Below are 20,211 nucleotides of genomic sequence, written 5' to 3' on the forward strand. Positions count from 1 at the left end.
TTCTCCAAAACAAGCTCGCTTGGCCGCAACTAAAAACTTGATTGGGGAGGTAGCCTTCGCTCGTCGCAAACCTTTCAAACTGAGCGACAAATTCCTCGGCGGCCTTTCGGTTTAAACCGCCGACATCCTGGTCGTGCCTAATGCTTCGGATTCCGCTCCGCTTGATGAAATTATCAAACCAGCCTCGACTGGCTTTGAACTTGTCGCATTGGACGCGACTGGCACTCTGTGCGCCGGCTACCAAGTCGCCGTGTAACTGCTTTGCCTTTTCGATAACTGCGGCGGCGCTCACGCCGTCGCCGGCGAGCTCTTTGACGTTGACCCACAGGAGCAATAGTTTCTCCACCTCTTCGAGAATTTGCGGCCGTTGCTTTGTCAAAAGAGTCACTCCTTTAGCCACGTCGGCCGCCTTTATTGACGCCTTGTTTTTAAGAATTGTACAAACGGTGGATTTGGCCAAACCAAACTGCGTTGCCAGATCGCAAACGCGCACGCCGCTTTCCCGTTCAGCTATGATTTCCTTCTTCTGTTCCACAGTCAAACGAACGGGCCTCTTCATCATTTTCACTTGCGTTGGGCACGTGCTCGGGGCTAAGGCGCTGCCGGAATTATCTGACGCGCTCAGGCGAGGATCATCCGAAACGATGCGGTTGTTAACGGGGTCGTTTGTAAGAAGCCCCCCGAGAGCGGGGTCGCTCATCAACACGGGCGTCGCTGCGTTTGGCTTTTGAACGAAACCTTTTCCCCAGACGGAACAACGAGCGTCTCTCGCTCCCGAATGCATCCGCGTGTGTTTGATTAACGCGTGCTTATGCAAGAACCCTTTAAAACAAGCCGAGCAACGATGTATTTCTCCCGTGTGCGTTCTCGTGTGTCTCGTCAAATGCTTTTCCCGAAGAAATCTTTGACTGCAAACGCTGCATCGGAAACGTTTGGCTTTGCTCCGTTTAAGGTGACAACTTTGCCCGGAGTTAAAAGTCGGGTCAGTTTTCCAGCATTCAGAGTCGGAATCGCTTGTTACTTGTATGTCGTCGCTGTCTGACAGTGGAGCCAAGAGGCTGTCGGGCGGCGGTCCCACGGGGCCGTCTCCGTCCGTCTCTGTCGTCACGTGTCGTGACGTGCTGCTGTGATGACGCCGTGAGCGCTCAGGTGGATCGCCAACATCCTTTTCACTCTTCAAGGTAATAGCAGTCCGTGGAAACTTGCTGACGTCAGCCTCCAACACTTCCACTTTAATGTAAGGAGACTGCCCATCCTCCTCTTCCTCGTGGGAAAGCCGTGAATCATCTTCCTCCTCTTTAATGATGAGCTGCTGAGGGGAGAACTCCTCCCGGTGACCAATCTGCTGCTGGACGTCTGCAGGGCACAAGCATTTCCATTATAATTCTTATATTTAAAGGGGGTGTATATATATCTGGAGTTTATGAGCTTTATATTCTGGAGATGTAACGGCTAAAAGCTTCACGCCTGATATTGATTTCAACCAGTTTCAAAATAAACTTTGTGAAAGAAACATCTCACAGTTTGGACCAACGAGAAAAAAACATTCATGCTACTGTAGCTTAACTAAGTGACTATTTTAAATCGTATTGATGGAGTGAAAACATACACGATTAAAAAAATGCCGTTTGTGAAACGTTTTTTTCTGCACTGACAAGAAAAATCCGCTCATCCACGTGTTCGCTTTTGTCTCCAATAACTGATATTTTGCGATCAATAATGGAAATGGTAAAAGAGCAGTGGTGCACATTTTGAGATTCTCACCTTCCGTTCGTCTTTGCTGGCTTTCTTCGTTTGTCGCCATTGTATGGTTAAACAGTCATAAGCTGTTTTGGATTTTGTTCTCCTCCCCTCTCAATCTATTTGACTGTTTTTTGCGTCGTTTTTGTGTTGATTTCGATACCTTGCTAACGACCGCCCTCTTCTTCTTCGATGGTGTTTTCACGACAACTATTGCTCGGCTGCCATCTTGCGGCGGCTTTGAAGACTACCACAAAACAGAAGAACCGCTGCCTTCTGCTGTACGTTAATAAACCTGACACTGATATTACGATCATATAAATTATGACTAACTAACGTGCATCATAGGTTGCTTTTTTAAAGTAAAGACAAATAAATGTTAGGGCATGGCAAAAAAAACGTTCCTTTGAACAAAAGAAATGTAAAAGGACAAGTTGAACACTAGTCCTCAAAGCAACATGAGGTTACTGATATGTATTAACAGTAATTTGTCTAAAAAGGCTAAAGGATGGATGGATGTTTCTATAAAGGCATTTATTGTATAAAGTTTTCAATAAAAGAACTATAGAAAAAAATGTCTCCCTGTAATGAATAAGACTTTTTGTCTAGTGACTCAAAATAGTTTTCTTTGACCAAATTTGGTAAATGATGACGTGAATTATTATAAAACAAAGAAAATATTCAGTTCATCCATGTCACACATTGAGCAGCTCATCGCTTTTGAGCCATGACAAACAACAGGAAAACATTTATTCGCTTTCTGTGTTGTGCTTGCGCATGTGCTCAGTTAAACTGGCCCGATGACCATAACTTTCTCCACACACAGAGCAAGTAAAGGGTATCCCCCCTGTGTGTGTTCTCATGTGTGTAAGCACATGTTCCTTCCGAGAGAACATTTTACCACAATGTGAGCAGCGGAAGGGTTTTTCTCCTGTGTGTTTTCTCATATGCGTGACCATATTTTCTTTCTGAGAGAATGTTTTGCCACAAGTTGAGCAACGAAAGGGTTTTTCTCCCGTGTGTGTTCTCATATGTAATTCTATACTTCCCTTTTGCGAGAATGTTTTACTGCAAACCGAGCAACTAAAGGGTTTCTCTCCTGTGTGGACTCTTGTGTGCCTCAGCATTGGTCCTTTTTGAGAAAATTCCTTACCGCAAAATGAGCAACTAAAGGGTTTTTCTCCTGTGTGTGTTCTCATGTGTGTTGTTAAAGTTTGTTTTGTGGCAAAACGTTTACTACAAACAGAGCAGGTCACACGTTTTTGAACCGTTTGAGAAGTTTCTTTGATGCCGCCACTCGGCTCGTTTTCAGAGCCTTTCAACCGTTTGCCGTCACTTTCAAAGTCCGTGTCCCTCTCCAAAGCCTCTTGTGTCTCGTTAACGTCTGACGGTGGTCCCGAGACGTCGTCTGATGGCGCACCTCCAATCGGGCCGTGAGGGTGAAGCTGGGACCGCTCGGCTGGTTGGTCTTCATCGTCTTCTTTTTTCACAAAGGCAAGAACCAGAGGCAACTTGCTGACATCGGTCTCTTGCTCTTCCTCCTTAATGTGTAACTGAACCTTTTGTTCTTTAATGAGGAGGGGCATCGGCTCCTCCTGTTCCTCTTTAACGTGTGGTGGATGAGGGGGAAGTTTTTCCTGAGAAACAATCAGCGGCTGGATGTCTGCAGGACAACAGCCGACAACACCAACGTCGTTTAGACCATCAGAACTTATCGAGCCAAAGCATGTGATGTGATTTTTTCAAAGCAAGCATTTTAAAATATATCGGTTGCTCGCTTGTGGACCACTCATCCCATTTGCTAAAAACATAAAGGAGAATGACAATAAAGAAAAAGACAACATTGGTTGTTACCTTCACTGTCTGCATTGCTTCTCAGAGGTTTTTCCATGTCTTCACCGACTGTGATGATGAAGCAGCGTGACCACTCAGGTGATGTGCCTTGGTTGTCGTCAGAGACACCAGTCAGTAGTGACTCGCTGACATCAGGCTCCTTCTTCCTCTTTAACGTGCGAAGGCTCTGGAGTATCCCAAGATGAGAAGTTCTTCCTTGAGATAAAGCAGTGTCTGCAGGTCACATCTCCATTTTGGTTCCCTAGCAACTCCTCTACCGTCAATCTTTTGATTACAAAAAAAATGGAAATTAAAAACAGAGACATGTTTGACTATTAAATATGAATATGAATGTTTAATAAGCAAAAACTGGGCAAGTCTTGGAAGTGGCTGCACTACTTTGTCACTGGTCGTTATTAAACGCCATACCGTGAAACAAGATCCGTCCATCCTGCAATTGCCTTTCAATAGTTTAGGTCAATTTTGGGCGCGTTATGTTATGTTTGTGTAGAAAATACATGTGTAACATTTTTTTTCAACGCGAGTAGCAATATGGCGCCCTCTCCTGTCATCGTTGAGGTTTTCTACGGTTTCGTGCAGGCCTCCTTAAACACACATTCTCCTCTTCAAGTCTCAACTTCAAACGGGAACGACCAAACATGGAAGATATTTCCCCGGTACGACACATCAAAAGAACAAGGACTCGAACTGTCAATCTAAATAAAACCAATTACATTTTTACATTCTCTTCGTCGTTAGCATAAAGCCAGCATCCATACACGTCAAAAAAAATGCAAGCGGAATACTAATAAGATAAGTGGACCCACCAAAACCGTTCCGGTTTCTTAAAATCCGGTTCTTGTTGATAAACAAGCAAGAAGTTGTAACTTTGAGGCCCGAAATTCATTCTTTTTTCCGCACGTTTCGTTTTTTTTTGCATGTAGGTATTGTGCGCATGCGCAGTGTTTTACCAGCTCAGTCCATACGGCACCGGCGTAAATCTTAAAGAGACAGTATTTTATTTTATTTTTTTTGTCCCAAGGCTTTAATATTTCCATATAATTATCACATTTTTCTTGTAATATTGCATATCATTATGGGCACAACATTCGTGATATCACATGGCCGCCATCTTACGATTTAATTGACTAATTGAGAAAGAAACCGCAAAGACCACAGAATCCACTTCTCCTTCATAGCAAAGAATATATATATATATATATATATATATATATATATATATATATATATATTACTCACACTCGCGCACACACATGTATATAAAAAGACTTGGAAAAAATGTCATGATATTTTATACAACTACTGTACCGACCACAACAAATGTTTACATTCTGAGAAGAAAATAAAATCCCATGTTGTTCTAGTCAGTCTTGAATAACACAGATGCGCCGACTTCACCCGATTAGACATTTATGCTTTCTCAGTGTTGTGTTTCCGCATGTGTTGAGTCAAACTAGCGCTATGAGCATAGCTTTCACCACACACTACGCAACTAAAGGGTTTTTCTCCCGTGTGGGTTCTCATGTGTGATACCAAATGTGGCTTTTTAGAGAAGATTTTGCCACAAGTTGAGCAACTAAAGGGTTTAAGGCCTGTGTGTCCCGTCATGTGTGATTCCATGCTTCCTTTTTGAGTGAATGCTTTACCGCAAACGGAGCAACTAAAAGGTTTTTCTCCTGTGTGTGTTCTCATGTGCGTCATCATGTTTTCCTTTTGGGAGAAGGTTTTACCACAAGTGGAGCAAATAAAGGGCTTTTCTCCTGTGTGTGTTCTCATGTGCGACTGCATGCTTCCTTTCTGAGAGAAGGTTTTACTGCAAACTGAGCAACTAAAAGGTTTTTCTCCTGTGTGTATCCTGGTGTGTCTCAGCATTGGTCCACTTCGAGCAAATTCTTTACCACAAAATGAGCAACTGTAGGGTTTTTCTCCAGTGTGTATTCTCATGTGGGTTTCCAAAGTTTGTTTTGTAACGCAGCTTTTACCACAAACTGAGCAACAAAAGGGTGTTTCTCCCGTGTGGGTTCTCATGTGCGTTAGCAAACTTTGTTTTCGAGAGAATGCCGCTCCACAAACGGAGCAACTAAAGGGTTTTTCCCCCGTATGTGTTCTCATGTGTCTATTCAATGTTGATTTTTTGGTGTAACTTTTACTGCAAACTGAGCAGGTAACACGTTTTCCGTGTCTTTGTGAAATTTTTTTGTTGCCAAGAGTTGTCTCCTTTTTAGAGTGTTTTGACAGTTTGTCGTCACCTGCACAGTCCGCATTGCTCCTCAAAGGTTCTTCTATGTTGTCACAGTCTGACAGTGGAGTCAAATGGTCGTCTGATGGTGGCCCTCCACGTTGGTTCCGACTTGGACTGCGATGTTGAATTTGTGACCGCTCGGGTCGTTCGTTGTTGTCTTCGCTTTTCACCGAGACCCCAGTCAGTGGCAACTTGCTTATAGTGGCCTCCTCCTTTTCCTCTTTAATGGGGATGGACGACTGCGCAAGACGTTCTATCGGACGACCGATCAGGACATGTCACAAAAAAAGACAAACACAGTTTGGATAAAGATTTCCCAACCTTTCTTTAGCCAGAACACATATTTTACATTGTAAAACAAATAAAACCTCAAAGCACACTGTCTCACAAGAAGCGTATATACTGAAATCATGAAGACACTGTCTCAATTTATTTCGTCAATAAATCTCTTCTATTTGGAACCCGCTAAGAATAAAATGTCGTCAGTAATACTTGCAGGAGTTGAACCTAAATAAGGACTTTCAAACCAAATTGGGCAATTTCTGTGGTTCGGATTCTCTGGTTTAGCTCACACAGGGTTAACTGTCCATAAGTTATGTTTCTGTTCCTATGAACATAGAGTGGCTTCCACAACTAAAAGAGCAAAAAAGTCATTTTCTCCTCTATGTTTTTAATACCTTTATTATAAACTGAGCAAGCAATGTGTTATTTATGTATGGGGTTTCTTTGTTGCCTTTTTTTTTGGGAGCATTTTGACTGTTTGCTGTCACCTTTACATTCTGTGCTGTTCCTCAAAGGTTCTTCCATGTTGAGTGTTTGTCTGGTGGTGGTCTTCTACTTGGAATTGGAAGCCGTGACACCTTGAGTTGTTTGTCCTTTCTCTTCTTTACTCTCCACAAAGACACAAATCAACAGCAATTTGATGACATCATTAGCCTCCTCCACTTCCTCTTTAAGTGGGAGAGCTCTGGAGCCTCTTGCTCACCACCACCTGAAAATATGAAAAGTACTTTTTTTATTGTTAGTGTAAATTATTAAGAGTCGGGAATACAATTGTTTCAACCACCTGTGCCCACGTAAAACGACACCATGTATTTCTATATAGACTCGTCCCAAAAAGACACAAATAAAAGCGCTTCAGAGCACACACAAGTTTGTTTCATCTTCAGCAGCATTAACTTAACAGGGTGGCTGCAAACAGCATTGCAACGTTTGGACTACAAATGCGAGCAAAATCAAATGATAAAAATGACCTAGTTCAACATAGTAATATTTAAATTTGTTGATGTACATCGAATTAACAAATATTGACACTTAATTCTGCCTCGTCGCCACACAGTTACGTTAGCATTCAGCTATCATACACGAACGTAAACATTACAAACACAATTATAATAGGACTAGCAGAAACACACCGAAATTGTTGTGGGTCTTGTTGGCATCCTATTAGGGAAAAAGAATTTCAATCACTCGCTGAGAAATTGGTCATTGTTTCATTTTTCCTCTAGTTTTATCCGGTCTCGTTTGTTTTTGCATGTAGGGTTTGCGCATGCGCATTGTCACTCAAGGGCGGGACAAATGGCTCATTCGTCTTGGTGTTTAACGGTGGTTACAAACTGTAATATTTCATTAGCGCCATCTGTTGATCTGGAACAATTACTGCTTTTCACAACAAAAACAAAGATTGCGTTTTGCACATCTTTTGTTCAGTTCCGTTGCCCTTATAAATGAGCACTTGTTACACACTACATTCCATTACGCACTACAAATGTCAGATCATTTTATCTTTGACTTGTTTTCTTAAATTTCCAACAAATGGTTTCTGTTTCTTAAAATCCATCAAATCAAAGTCTAAAAAAAAACCTTATTTGCTCGCCCAATTTTCCACCGCAATATGAACTACACACCAACTTAAGCTTTACTTTCTGTTTTTTTTGTTGATTTTTGTTACCAGGGGCGCTAAAATCGTAAGGCTCCGGAAAGTCCAAATATATCTTTAAAAAAAGTTAAAATAATCAAATAAAAACCGAAATTGATAAAAAATATACTACGATGAAAAATTAAATAGCTCATGCCATATTCATGCATTATTTTCATCTCGGCACTTTTGGTTATCAGTAGATATCGCCACAAGGTGGTGCTCGTGCAGCGTCAAAGATGTTTTATTCCACCACTGAAGAATAAAACGCGGAAGTTGGTGTCGCCTCGAGTGGACGAAGCGGTGAAATCCTCCAACTACATAAAAATGTCAAAAATGGAACTTTGTCCAGCAAGAGAGGACAAGAAGATTCAACGTGAAACTGATTTTTCTTCCCAAATTCTCCAAGGTCTGGTTGCTAGTCTTCTCTTAACATATTTAAGAACATAAAACATTTTTGTGATTCTGGTACGAGCGTTCGCGATAATAGATGCGATTTATCAAATCAAAAATACGTATATTGTTACCATATACGTAATTTCAAAGATGGATTTGCACGAGACTCGCATGATCAGATAAATATTTTTAAGATAATTCTAGTTCAATCATTTAAACATGAATCTAGTGACTAGAATTGATATGACTAAAATCTAGTCATATCAATTATTATTTTCAAGTGATGAATATCAAGAATGTCATATATCTATGAAATTATGCCAACTTCTCTTTTATAATTATGTCATTAAGGATTTTTAATTACTTTTGGAAAATGGATGGATAAATAATACCAAAGTTGTAAAATTTTGTGATTTAAAAATAGCATAGCAAGCAAATTAAGACACACAAGCAACCACACCGATCAATTACGGATGATTTTGTTTGAAAGTCCTACCAATGTGTTCTTTGTGTGTTCTCCAGATGTCCAGCAGCCGATTGGGTACCAAGAGGAATCTATGCCCCCACGTGTTAAGGAGGAAGCACAAGATCCTTTGCCCTGCCAGATTAAAGTGGATGAGGAGGGGGGCAACGTAACAAAGTCACCACCGACTGTTGTCGTTGTGAAGAGCGAATATGACAATGGAGTCCAAGAAAAACTGCCCGGGTTAGCGCAGCTTCTTGGCAGCAGCTCACCACAATGCGTGACAACAGTAGAGCTTCCACCTCAACAGCAGTGGGGGAGCTCCAGCTTGGAATGGAAGAAGCTGGAGCCCTTTCACATGAAGGAGGAGGAGGAAAAGGCTGACATCAGCAACTTACCACTGACTGGCGTCTATGTGAAGAGAGAAGATGACATAGACGAACCGCTGGAGCGCACACAAATTCATCATCGCGATCCTACTGGACGACCGCCGTTAGACAACCTCATAGCGCCGCTGTCAGAAAGTGACGACATGGAAGAACCTCGGCGGAGCATCCCAGACACGGAAAGTGACGACATGCAGTTGAAAACTTCTGAAAAGGAAAGAACGGCTGGGAACAAGACGTCAGAAAAGCGCAAAAAACATTGTACCTGCTCAGTTTGTGGTAAAGGAGTTGCTAATAAAACAAAATTGATCAGACACATGAGGACGCACGTCGGGAAAAAAGCCTTCAGTTGCTCACATTGTGGTAAAGAGTTTTCTCAAAAGGGATCACTGGTGGAACATGTGAGAATACACACAGGAGAGAAGCCCTTCAAATGCTCAATTTGTAGTAAAACGTTCTCGCAAAAAGGAAGTATGCAAGCACACATGAGAATGCACACTGGAGAAAAACCCTTTAAGTGCTCACATTGCGGTAAAGAATTTGCCCAGAAGGGAACGATGCTCGGACACGTGCGTTTACACACAGGAGAAAAACCTTTTAGTTGCTCGTTTTGCAGTCGAACGTTCTGCCAGAAAGGAAGTATGCTATCGCACATGAGAAAACACACGGGGGAAAAACCTTTCAGTTGCTCAACTTGTGGCCGAACCTTCTCTCATAGAGCGGCGATGGCGACGCACATGAGAAGACACACGGGAGAAAAACCCTACAGTTGCTCCACTTGTGGCAAAATTTTCTCCCAAAAGCAACATCTGGTATCGCACACCAGAACGCACACGGGAGAAAAACCTTATAGTTGCTCAACTTGTGGTAAAATGTTCTCTCAAAAGCCACATCTGGCAACACACATGCGAACACACACGGGGGAAAAACTGTTCAATTGCTCCGTTTGTGGTAAATCATTCTCTCAAAAAGGTGGGATGCAATCACACATGAGTAAACACACGGGGAAGAAACTCTACAGTTGCTCAATTTGTGGTCAAACATTCTCTCAAATGAACCATGTGGTCACACACATGAGCATTCACACGGGAAGACCTTTGAGTTGCCCAGTATGTGGCGAAAGTTATGCTCACAAGCGCAGTTTGATTGAACACATGCGAAAACACAACACAGAGACTGAATAAAAAAGATTTTCAAACATGCAATATTATTTTCTTCAATGTGTACTCAACATGTAAATAGCATGTACACTTCAAAAGCCATTAAAAACATTCATCTTTCACCGCAAGCCACTCTTGTGTATTCTTTTGTACTCTATCAATCAATCGATCTATCGATCAGTTGTTTTCCGAGACTCATTATTCAACTGTTAAAGTAGTGTTGCCACCTGTCCTGGATTTTGTCCCACATTTTCATGGTCTGTCTTAGGAAAAAAAAAGCAAAAATACGGGACACCGATATGTCCCGGATTTTTGTACCTGTTGTGCAAAGTGTGTATGCGTGCTAACGTCCATAAACTTGTGCACAGCCTTAATGGCTTTGGAAAAATAACGTAGTATACTCATTTGGGCCAGTGGCGGCTCATTCGGAATGGTGAGGTGGAAATGGAGTGTGTGTAGGATAAGGAGAGACAGAAATGAGAGGATCCAGTGACTAAAAAAAAAGGAAAGTTTGATCATGGAAAAAAGTCATATCATACTTGAGCTTTCTGGATACATTTGAAATGTGCCTGTTTTTGTTCTATTGCGCATCCGTAGGTAAAGAGGAAGGAAGAGTTGTTTGAGAATAGTAGTCACTTTTTTTATATATATATATATATATATATATATATATATATATATATATATATATATATATATATATATATATATGGCACTTTAAATTTGATGATTACAAAACTTTCACACCTTTAATTATTCTGACACTAACAGACATTGATTTTGGATTCGTGACAGTAGTCTTTTATTAATATTCTGACACTAACAGACATTGATTTTGGATTCATGACAGTAATCTTTTATTAATCAAACTTTTGTATTGTTCTTTGTCAACATGGAAATGACATTTTCTTCAGTCAGCATTTTGTTTCGAACATTGACATCGCTTTGACATTTTGTTTGGAATATTCCAGTATTATCGCATTTGGCCTGCCCATCCTTGAAGAAATCAACATTTGATTTATTAATATATTTGTGGCCCTTCAGGATTTGCAATCGACCTAATGTGCAAAAATAGATCTTGCAAAATCTCAACGTTATCACATGACAAACCTTTTGGTACAGATTTTAGCGAGTGTCGTGAAAGTTGACAGACACGATTTAATTTCACCTTTTAGTTTGTGCGCTAGGACTTTTAACTAGCTACATACTAAGCTACCAGATGAAAACATGATGAATAATATAAGATTGTTTAAAAAAATACAAAACAACTATTAGACGTCTGGACAAGATGCCAGCAAATAGAATACAAGAACAAATGGCATCAATCTTTCACAGGCCATGTATAAAGACAAAATGTTCATAAAAATCAATAAAAACAAAAGCTGGTCTGCTTTGGATATTTTTGGTTTTGTGGGGACTCCTGTCAAAGATTTATTCAGCTTTTTTGTGTATCTGCATGTGTCTGGTCATATTGGACCTTTGAGCAAAGCTTCCACCACAAACTGCACAACTAAAGGGTTTTTCTCCCGTGTGAACTCTCATGTGTTTATCCAGACTTTCTTTCCGAGAAAAGGTCGCTCTGCAAAAGGAGCAACTGAAGGGTTTTTCTCCGGTGTGCCTTCGCATGTGTTTTTTCATACTTTGTTTGACAGAAAATGTCGCACTGCAAATTGAGCATCGAAAGGGTTTTTCTCCCGTGTGCGTTCTCATGTGTAATTCCACATGTTCCTTTCGAGAAAATGTCTTTCCACAAACTGAGCAACAAAAGGATTTCTCTCCTGTATGGGTTTTCGTATGTCTCATCCAATGTGACTTACAAGTAAAACGTTTACCGCAAATCGAGCAGCTGAAATGCTCTTTAAGTACGGGACGCTTCTTGCGTTTCCGACAACTTTTCTTGTCAGGGCCGTCTTTTTGAGAGCCTTTGTCGCCGCTTTCGCAGTCAGCGTCGCTTCTCAAAGGTTCCTCGCTATCGTCGCTGTCTGACATTGGCGCTAAGAGATTCCCTCGCGGCGATCCGCCACATTGGTCTTCGCCTGGACTGCGACCGTGAAGTTGCGACCATTCGGGTGCTTCGTCTTCGCTTTTCACAGCAACGCCGCTCAGTGGCAATTTACAGACGTCAGCCTCCTCTTCAAAGTGGGCTTGTTGTAGATGCTCCAGCTCCAAACCGGACAGCCCCCACAGCGGCTGAGAGGGAAGTTCTTCCTGATCACCCATCAGCTGCTGCAGGTCTGCAGGACACACGCAACACAAATATGAGACTTGTGTAATTCCTCATTAGTCAATTTGTCATCACCTTCACAATTCATCCCGCTCCCCAAAGGTTCTTCCAGGGGGTGACCATCTGACAATAGAGTTAAGAGATTGTCTGGTAGTGGTCTTCCACACAGACTGCCATGATGAAGCTGCGACCATTCAGGTGGTTCAACTCCCTGGTTGTCACTCTCCGCGGAGGTTGCCCTGCTGATACCGGCCTCCTCCTCCTCCTTTTGCTGCGACCATTCAGGTGGTTCAATTCCCTCGTTGTCACTCTCCGCGGAGGTTGCCCTGCTGATACCGGCCTCCTCCTCCTCCTCTTTAATGTGAGGGAACTGGGGATACTCGTGCTCCAAAGTAGAGCTCCTCCATTTCACGTCGGAAAGTTCATCCTGACGACCAAGCAGCTGCTCGACGTCTGCAGGATATAACATAGCTTTGTTGTGCTTGCTAGTTCAAATGAACATATCGCAAATAAAGTTTGAGGTCACACAGACAATTGAATGGTTTCCGTGAAAACTAACATTACTGCGCAATAGTTTTCGAGGGTCTTCAAATCATCCATTGACATTTTTAACACAATTAGCAAACACATTAGAACAATGGAGGGATAGTTTGCTGGAAATGGGACTTTACACACTAACCTATATATTGCATTAAAAAAAAACTGACATTTGCAAATGCCAAGTAGAAATTGAGCGGACAAACCTTCGACTCGTACGACAATTTGTGCCTTGCAAACAGCTTCCAGTTGCCGTCGATGACGCTCTGTCTCCTCCCTCGCTCGACAAAGTTGCTCTTTGTACGACGCCATGGTTGTTTCAAAAAGCACGTAGATTTCATCGGCGGCCGCAATCAATCGCTCCCTTACCAACTCTTTTAACATTTTGGTGTTGTTCTCAACCAGACAAGAGCAAAAAATGTCGCTGTGAGGAAGCTAGGAGTTTTATGCTATGCTAATCTGAGCCGTTCTCTTCTTCGAAGTATCTCTGCATAGACGACAAAATAGACACCGCCCTCAGCTGGCGAACTACAGTATTGCTTCGATACGGAGGCGCTTCCGCCAAATTCTGTCAGATCTGCAAGCCAATCATTTTTAAACAAATAAACAATAAATAAACACACACACTCTCTTGTGTCGTAAAATGATGGAAATGACTCGCATCTCATGGATCTCCATTTATTAAGGCGTATCACATGACACGTGTCATAGTTTAATATCATTTTACATAACTTCCTATCCTTCTAAATTATGAATTTCTCACTGTGGTAAAGGAAAGGAGTTCAGCGTCCCAATCAAAAGGTACATTAATTGAATATTTGGCCACAAAGTGTGAGTGTGAGTGCCGGATGTTATCTGTGTGCCCTGCGATTGGCTGGCAACCGGTTCAGGGTGTCCCGCGCCGACTACCCCAATGACTGCAGGAATAGGCTCCAGCACGCCCGCGACCCCCGTAGGGACAAGAAGTATGATATATTTGCAGGATTATTTCATGTGCGGCCGCTGAATGACACTCCAGCACAGTAGGTGGCGCTAACGCTCGATGCCACGGTCCCCAAATGGAGAGAAATAAACAGGAGAAAAGTGGACGTTTAGGCCAAAAGGTGGCGACGACGTCCTGGAAGCAAAACCTTGTAATAAACAAGCGAGTTGCCAGGAAGGTTTTGGAGAAGCAAAGCTCTGTAAAAGAACAATGGCGTCCTGCGAGGAGCAAGTTTGTTGTTTTCGAAACGAGACCGAGTGGCGACCACAACTGCAAAATGCTGCTGGGACGATGCTGCACAAACATGGTAGGTGCGCTTGGAGGCTCGTTCGCCTTTTACTTCTTCTCAGCACGTTCAGTTTTTCAATCAAAGACATTTTTTTTGTCTCAGCTTCTCTCCCCTCCACTTTTGTTAAGTATAATAAATGAAGTTGCAATTTTTTTATTTTTTATTTTTTATTTTTTTGAAGAGAGAAGTCACAATACAACGAGACAGTTTAGATCCTTTAACCATGAAGGTGTAATTTCTTGCAGGTTGAAGTTTTGTTTCATGAGGAAAAAGCTAACTCATGCGATGGAAAAACTTTTAACATTCAAAACATTTCCCAAAATCTGAGATGTTCACTCGCATGTAGTCTCCTCCAAAAGCTGATTCCATCATTCCAGCCTTGAAAAAGCAGTCATTGAAGGACAGGTGCAAATTGCTATTCAATTACTTCTCCTAAATGAACTCACTATTCGACATAATGTAGTCTCATCTTTTGTATTTTGCTTTTCCTTCCGATCACGCACTTTTAATTCTCTGCCAATCTGCCCCTCCTAGCTTAGCGTAGCCGTTGGCTAGCAGCTCAAAAGGCATAATCAATCTACCTATTCATATCTGTGGCAATGATGTCACAAGTAATAATAACGTCTGAATAGTTGAGCTATTGTGAGACAGCTGAGCTCCTCCGTCTTTTCGATGATGCCGCAAATACAACTCCCGTGATGTACTGTTTGTGTTGCCTGTGTCCTATAGATGTACACCAGCTGGTTGATCATCGGGAAGAACTCACCCCTCAGCCACAGGAGGGGAGCTCCCGTTTGAAGGGGTCCCACCAAGAACACAAAAAGGGTCCAGCCGACACCCTCATGAAATATAAAGAGGAAGATCCAGAGCTCTTCCACATGAAGGAGGAAGAGGAGGAGACTGATGTCAGCAAGATGCGCCTGACTGTCGTCCCCGTGAAGAGCGACGACGGCGCACCCGGGTCACCTCAGCTTTGTTACTGCTTTGGAAGACCCCCGCCTGAGAAACTCTCTGCGCCGCCGTCAGACAGCGACCACGTGGAAGATGGGAACGACGAAGACCGCGGAGGTGTCGACAAAACGTTGAAATCCTTTGACAAGAAGAACGGTGGCAGCTGCTCTTATTGTGATAAAACCTTCGCTCAAAATGGACCTCTGATAAGACACATGCGAACACACACGGGAGAAAAACCCCACACTTGCGCCGTTTGCGGCAAAGGATTTACCAATAAATCCGACATGGTTCGACACATGAGAACGCACACGGGAGAAAAACCTTTCAACTGCTCACTGTGCGAGAAAAAATTCTCTCACAAGGAAAGTCTGATAGCACACGTGAGGACACACACCGGAGAGAAACCCTTCATTTGCTCCGTTTGCGGTAAAACATTCACTCAAAATTCAAGCATGGTAGCGCACATGAGAATACACACAGGGGAGAAACCCTACAGTTGTTCAGTGTGTGGCAAACGATTCATTCTTAAGCCAAACATGGTGTCGCACATGAGGACACACTCGGGAGAAAAACCTTACGGGTGCTCGTTGTGTGATAAAACCTTCTCTTTTAAGTCTTGCGTGGTAACACACATGAGAACGCACACGGGAGAAAAACCTTTTCGTTGCTCCTTGTGCGGCGAAAGATATGCTCAGCGGGCCAATTTGACCGCACATAAGCGGATACACCACACAGAGTGAACGTTTGCAGATACGCCTTCTTCATCATTGGATATCTACACGTGGGATATATTTAGTGATGTACCTCTCGTCGGTGTTGACACTGGAAAATTGCAAGAGTGACTCTGATTCGTCAAAGTCTGACCAAGACAATGGCCGAGTTGTCTTGAGGAGGTGACCCAAACTGTGTGTAAAGTATTCAAAGACCAGAAGAATAAAAAAAACGGTTTGTCACAGATTACATTGAACCCTGTTTCATATTGTCTCTTTAAAAGTTCAAAATGTCTTTCAAAATCAAGAAAAAAAAAGAAGAAGCACGTTTGTTTCAAGCCTCTGTAGAATCACGTTTAAATGCGACAGATCATTTCTTTCATTGCTTGATCGACTGCATTACATCTTATGTCAGTTCGCCGAGTCCTGACATTGGTTTTCTCCACACTCGTGAATTATTTTACTTGTGAATATTTGATGGAAACATTTGTATTTGAACATGGAAGCCACATTAAACACAAATGAAATGGTCATAAAATCGAACAAAGTTTGCTAAAAAGCAGACAACCCCAGACTTTCTTCTCTCCAGACACTTCTTCCAATAAAAACAAACTTTTTCTCCATTCTTTTTTTTGGAGCAGTCGCCGCAAGGGGTCACTGCGTATTATCTCGAACGTAATGATTGCCGTAAAGACACCGTCGAAGAAGAAAAGGCGGAAGTTCGTGTTTTTGGTAGACGTCAAAGCAACAACGTTAAGTTCGCCTGCTTGTATTGGCTTGCTCGAATAAAACATGACATAGTTGCTAAATAAATATTCGGCTTAGTTTGGAGTCATGGCGTCCCGCAAGGAGCATCTTTGTCGAGCGAGAGAGCAGAAGGAAGAGCAAGCACGACGACTGGACGCCATTTTGTCGGCCTCTGATGCCGCGCTGCATAGTCGAGGTTTGGCAACCCACTTGAACAGATCATCGATTACATTGAACAAGAAAAAATTAAAATTGGTAATACATGACGTCATTCGGCCCAGTGTACATGTTAGAAAAGTTAACGCGGAAGACGTACCTTTATCATATATAAGTAAACCCTTAGTGTACCTACACACATACGAAAAATACATGTGTATACGCATAACATAAGCAACACATGGTGTAACCCGCACTTTTAACACTTTTCACAAACGATCAAAATATTTATTACTCAGCGTGTCCGAACATATCAAAGAAAAGATGTCCCGGGGCTCATTACACTTGGAGGAGGTCAAAGATCACACCCCTCAGTGTCTTCACTCATGAACAGAATGTAGTGACGCTCAAATTGCTTATTTTGCTTGCATCTCGTAGACGTCCAGCCACCGATCGATGGTCGGGAAGAGCATCCGGAGCCCCGCCGTGTGAAAGAGGAAGACGAGGATCTGACGCCATGTCGTGTGAAAGAGGAGGAGGAAGAGGTGGATGTCAGCGAGTTGTCACTCAACGTCGTCGTGGTGAAGACTGAAGACGATGAAAACGAGCCAGTGGAGTGGTCGCGGCCTCACGGACGCAGTCCGAGCGGGGACGGACTCGGGGGAGGACCCGCCGGAGAAGCCTTAGCTCCGCCTTCGCACGGCGGCGACACGGAAAAAAAACCCTCGAGGAGCGCAGCCGATGACGACAAACGTTTGGAGAGCAGCGCAAAAGATCATTTGACCTGCTCACTTTGTGGTAAAAGCTTCTCTTGTAAGTACAGCGTGAAGGAGCACATGAGAACGCACACGGGAGAAAAGCCCTTCAGCTGTAACGTTTGTAGTAAAACATTTGCTTGCAAGTCAAATATGGTGAGACACATGAGAGCGCACACAGGCGAGAAACCAACTTTTCATTGTTCGGTTTGCGGCGACGCCTTTGCGCAAAAAGGATCCTTGATCGTGCACGTGGCGACACACGCAGACGAGAAACGTTTTGCGTGCTCAGGATGTGGAAAAAGATTCGCTAAAAGAAAAAACATGATGGTTCACATGAGGACACACACGGGAGAAAAACCTTACGGTTGCTCCGTCTGCAGTGAAACGTTTGCCAAAAAGATCTCTTTGATTGCACATACAGCCACGCACACCGGAGAGAAACCTTTCACCTGCTCCGTTTGCGGCGAAAGCTATTCGTACAAGCGGAGTTTGAACATACACATGCAGACACACACGGGGGAAAGTCTGATTAGTTGCTCGGTTTGCCGTGAAAGTTTTTCTTACAAAAAAAGTTTGAAGGCCCACATGCGTAAACACACGGGAGAAAAACCTTTCACCTGCTCCGTTTGTGACGAAAGCTTCACCTACAAGCAGACTTTAAATGCGCACATGAAAAGGCACACGGGAGAAAAACCCTTCAGTTGCTCAGTTTGTGGAGAAGGTTTTACTTATAGGCCCACCTTTAACGCACACATGAGAACTCACACGGGAGAACAACCTTTTACTTGCCCAGTTTGTGGCAAAAGCCTTTCTTACAAGCACAGTTTGAATGAACATATGCAAACGCACGCAGAGAAACGCTTTAGTTGCTCCATTTGCGGGCAACAATATGCTCAGGAGGCCTCGCTGAGCGCGCACACAGCAACGCACACGGGAGAAAAACCTTTCACCTGCTCCGTTTGCGGCGAAAGCTTCACTCAAAAACAATATATGCTCAAACACTTGAGAAGACACACAGGAGAAAAACGCTGCGCTTGTTCAGTTTGCGGGAAAAGTTTTGCCTCAAAGCAGCATTTGAATGTGCACGCGTGGACGCACACTGGAGAAAAACCCTTCACTTGCTCAGAATGTGGCGAAAGCTTCACTCAAAAACAATATATGGTGAGACACATGAGGAAGCACACCGGGGAAAAACCGTTCATTTGCTCCGTTTGCGGTAAAAGTGTGACTTCCAAGCACAGCTTGATTGCACACATGCGGGGGCACACAGAAGAGAAACCCTTCACTTGTTCCCTTTGTGCCAAAAGATTTACGAGCAAAAGAAATCTGAACGTCCACATGAGAACACACACGGGAGAAAAACCCTTCAGCTGCTCAGATTGTGGTAAAAGATTTGCTTTCAAGCAAAACTTGAACGCACACATGCAGACGCACAACAAGGAATAAACGTACATCCCCGTTGGTGCCAAAATCTTTTCTATCTCGGGAGGTTTTTTTTGTTTTTCCCAGATTTTTTTGCTCAGATTTTTTTTAATGATTCACAGATTGTACCGTCATTTTTATGATGATTTCAATTATCAGTGGTGAGAAGTATCAAATTACAAATACGCAATGACTACTTTTTACCTAGATTATTCGTATAACTTTCCTTGAGAATTTATTTTTCAGATGTCTTTTCATCTTTCTGATACATGTACTTTCTATTCCTTAGTCTGTCAAATCAGCACTCCAAAAAAAAGGCTGAAATATAACCCAACTAAGGACTGACTCAAATGTTGAGGTTACTTATTTAGCCCCCAAAGTCCACTCAAATGAATAGCAAGACAAGATGTGTGTTCTTTTTGTATAACAAAGACCATTGTTTAGGTTGTTTTGTGGGTTATTCAACTTTTTGAGTTTACATCTAAAATTTTACCTTTTGTGAAGAGATGATTGTTGTTGTTGGCACATGATTGATTTGTGGTTCTTAGTCTGAGAAAGATAAACAATGTGTGTTTTTTTTTTTGGGGGGGGGTGATTTGGATAGCAAAGTTGTAGCAATGTGTTGTTTCAATAGCATTGAAGCAGAGGTGCAACAATTAATCAGCAATCACGGATAATTGATTATCAAACCAACCAATACGTGTTTTGATGATCAATCGATTGTTTGGAGAGCTTGTTTAACACAATTGTTCAACTTAGTCTCTCAACAATAAAATAGATTCATTTCTGTCATACTCCATGAAAGCAAATGTAAAAAAATATGTTTTGTCTTTTCTAAATAAAACAGGTTTTTACTTTGGTAAACACCATTTTTGCAAAAAAAACTTTTTCACAGATGCTACAGACCAAACTGGATCGGTTTTTGTGGTTCATTTCTGCTGCTGTCAATTTCAAGCAATGTCCTGTTTTTCGAGAAGGGGATGGAAATTTAAAAAGAAATGTTTTTCACCATATGAATTAATTGGCGTAAATAATGAATAATTTGTTGTGAAAAACAATGTTAGTTGCTGCCCTACATTTAAGTACTAAAGCAAAATGTTTTTTTCAAGATTGCGTATTGTGATAAAAGTGGTAATGACTTATTTTTGAATATACAAAATTGTCCAAAAGGTTAAATTATGTCATTGTATGCCCGCATTAATTTTACTGAAGTAGAATCAGTACTCCTGGAAAGAAACCAATTTGGTAATCAAGCCCACAAATTCAATAACAA

General features: G+C 42.3%; 6 protein-coding genes across 9 annotated transcripts; 3 read left to right on the plus strand and 3 right to left on the minus strand.

Moving 5' to 3' along the window:
- Positions 1-2,322: 2,322 nt before the first annotated feature.
- LOC147058351 (uncharacterized) lies at positions 2,323-7,403 on the minus strand. 4 transcript variants are annotated; one of them, XM_085909279.1, is made up of 5 exons: positions 7,252-7,403; positions 6,607-6,827; positions 5,844-6,089; positions 3,595-3,789; positions 2,323-3,403 (listed from the first exon to the last, which is right to left on the minus strand). In XM_085909279.1, exons 2-5 carry the CDS (start codon positions 6,641-6,643, stop codon positions 2,490-2,492), a joined length of 1,392 nt encoding a protein of 463 aa, XP_085765405.1. In that variant the 5' UTR covers positions 6,644-6,827; positions 7,252-7,403; the 3' UTR covers positions 2,323-2,489. The 4 variants fall into 4 exon arrangements, with proteins under 4 accessions (XP_085765405.1, XP_085765408.1, XP_085765407.1 ...); XM_085909282.1 differs by lacking the exons at positions 5,844-6,089; positions 6,607-6,827; positions 7,252-7,403 and adding an exon at positions 4,401-4,532 and having other exon boundaries at positions 3,595-3,785; XM_085909281.1 differs by lacking the exons at positions 5,844-6,089; positions 6,607-6,827; positions 7,252-7,403 and adding an exon at positions 4,401-4,526.
- On the minus strand, positions 4,794-5,849 carry LOC147058352 (uncharacterized). Its single transcript, XM_085909369.1, has one exon. The coding sequence runs from the start codon at positions 5,704-5,706 to the stop codon at positions 5,005-5,007; it is 702 nt and encodes a 233-aa protein (XP_085765495.1). The 5' UTR covers positions 5,707-5,849; the 3' UTR covers positions 4,794-5,004.
- A 616-nt stretch (positions 7,404-8,019) lies between the features above and the next one.
- Positions 8,020-10,398, plus strand: LOC147058353 (uncharacterized). Its single transcript, XM_085909252.1, has 2 exons — positions 8,020-8,163; positions 8,673-10,398. The coding sequence occupies exons 1-2, from the start codon at positions 8,082-8,084 to the stop codon at positions 10,181-10,183; spliced, it is 1,593 nt and encodes a 530-aa protein (XP_085765378.1). The 5' UTR covers positions 8,020-8,081; the 3' UTR covers positions 10,184-10,398.
- A 533-nt stretch (positions 10,399-10,931) lies between these two features.
- Positions 10,932-13,402, minus strand: LOC147058354 (uncharacterized). The gene is made up of 3 exons (XM_085909285.1): positions 13,127-13,402; positions 12,459-12,836; positions 10,932-12,393 (listed from the first exon to the last, which is right to left on the minus strand). The coding sequence occupies exons 1-3, from the start codon at positions 13,302-13,304 to the stop codon at positions 11,591-11,593; spliced, it is 1,359 nt and encodes a 452-aa protein (XP_085765411.1). The 5' UTR covers positions 13,305-13,402; the 3' UTR covers positions 10,932-11,590.
- Positions 13,403-13,981: 579 nt separating this feature from the next.
- Positions 13,982-16,525, plus strand: LOC147058355 (uncharacterized). The gene is made up of 2 exons (XM_085909311.1): positions 13,982-14,209; positions 14,921-16,525. The coding sequence occupies exons 1-2, from the start codon at positions 14,113-14,115 to the stop codon at positions 15,883-15,885; spliced, it is 1,062 nt and encodes a 353-aa protein (XP_085765437.1). The 5' UTR covers positions 13,982-14,112; the 3' UTR covers positions 15,886-16,525.
- A 20-nt stretch (positions 16,526-16,545) lies between these two features.
- On the plus strand, positions 16,546-19,805 carry LOC147058356 (uncharacterized). Its single transcript, XM_085909230.1, has 2 exons — positions 16,546-16,798; positions 17,197-19,805. The coding sequence occupies exons 1-2, from the start codon at positions 16,690-16,692 to the stop codon at positions 18,960-18,962; spliced, it is 1,875 nt and encodes a 624-aa protein (XP_085765356.1). The 5' UTR covers positions 16,546-16,689; the 3' UTR covers positions 18,963-19,805.
- The last annotated feature ends 406 nt before the right edge of the window (positions 19,806-20,211 follow it).

This window comes from Syngnathus leptorhynchus, chromosome 4 (assembly GCF_054491065.1).
Source record: "Syngnathus leptorhynchus isolate UIUO chromosome 4, UIUO_Slep, whole genome shotgun sequence".
NCBI classification, from domain to species: Eukaryota; Metazoa; Chordata; class Actinopteri; order Syngnathiformes; family Syngnathidae; genus Syngnathus; species Syngnathus leptorhynchus.

Bases quoted from the DNA above. Each gene is read 5' to 3' on its own strand.
- LOC147058352 (XM_085909369.1), bottom strand. From the start codon at position 5,706: ATGAGAACACATACGGGGGAAAAACCCTTTAGTTGCTCCGTTTGTGGA.
- LOC147058351 (XM_085909279.1), bottom strand. From the start codon at position 6,643: ATGGAAGAACCTTTGAGGAACAGCACAGAATGTAAAG. The intron at 3,790-5,843 runs GTGACGACAAAC...CTTTATCTCAAG, and splicing joins GAGCAATGCGGACTGTGCAG to GAAGAACTTCTCATCTTGGG. The intron at 3,404-3,594 runs GTAACAACCAAT...GTTGTCCTGCAG, and splicing joins AAGCAATGCAGACAGTGAAG to ACATCCAGCCGCTGATTGTT.
- LOC147058353 (XM_085909252.1), top strand. From the start codon at position 8,082: ATGTCAAAAATGGAACTTTGTCCAGCAAGAGAGGACAAGAAGATTCAA. The intron at 8,164-8,672 runs GTCTGGTTGCTA...TGTGTTCTCCAG, and splicing joins TTCTTCCCAAATTCTCCAAG to ATGTCCAGCAGCCGATTGGG.
- LOC147058354 (XM_085909285.1), bottom strand. From the start codon at position 13,304: ATGTTAAAAGAGTTGGTAAGGGAGCGATTGATTGCGGCCGCCGATGAA. The intron at 12,837-13,126 runs GTTTGTCCGCTC...TATATCCTGCAG, and splicing joins AATTGTCGTACGAGTCGAAG to ACGTCGAGCAGCTGCTTGGT. The intron at 12,394-12,458 runs GTGATGACAAAT...TGTGTCCTGCAG, and splicing joins GAGCGGGATGAATTGTGAAG to ACCTGCAGCAGCTGATGGGT.
- LOC147058355 (XM_085909311.1), top strand. From the start codon at position 14,113: ATGGCGTCCTGCGAGGAGCAAGTTTGTTGTTTTCGAAACGAGACCGAG. The intron at 14,210-14,920 runs GTAGGTGCGCTT...TGTGTCCTATAG, and splicing joins GACGATGCTGCACAAACATG to ATGTACACCAGCTGGTTGAT.
- LOC147058356 (XM_085909230.1), top strand. From the start codon at position 16,690: ATGGCGTCCCGCAAGGAGCATCTTTGTCGAGCGAGAGAGCAGAAGGAA. The intron at 16,799-17,196 runs GTTTGGCAACCC...TGCATCTCGTAG, and splicing joins TGCCGCGCTGCATAGTCGAG to ACGTCCAGCCACCGATCGAT.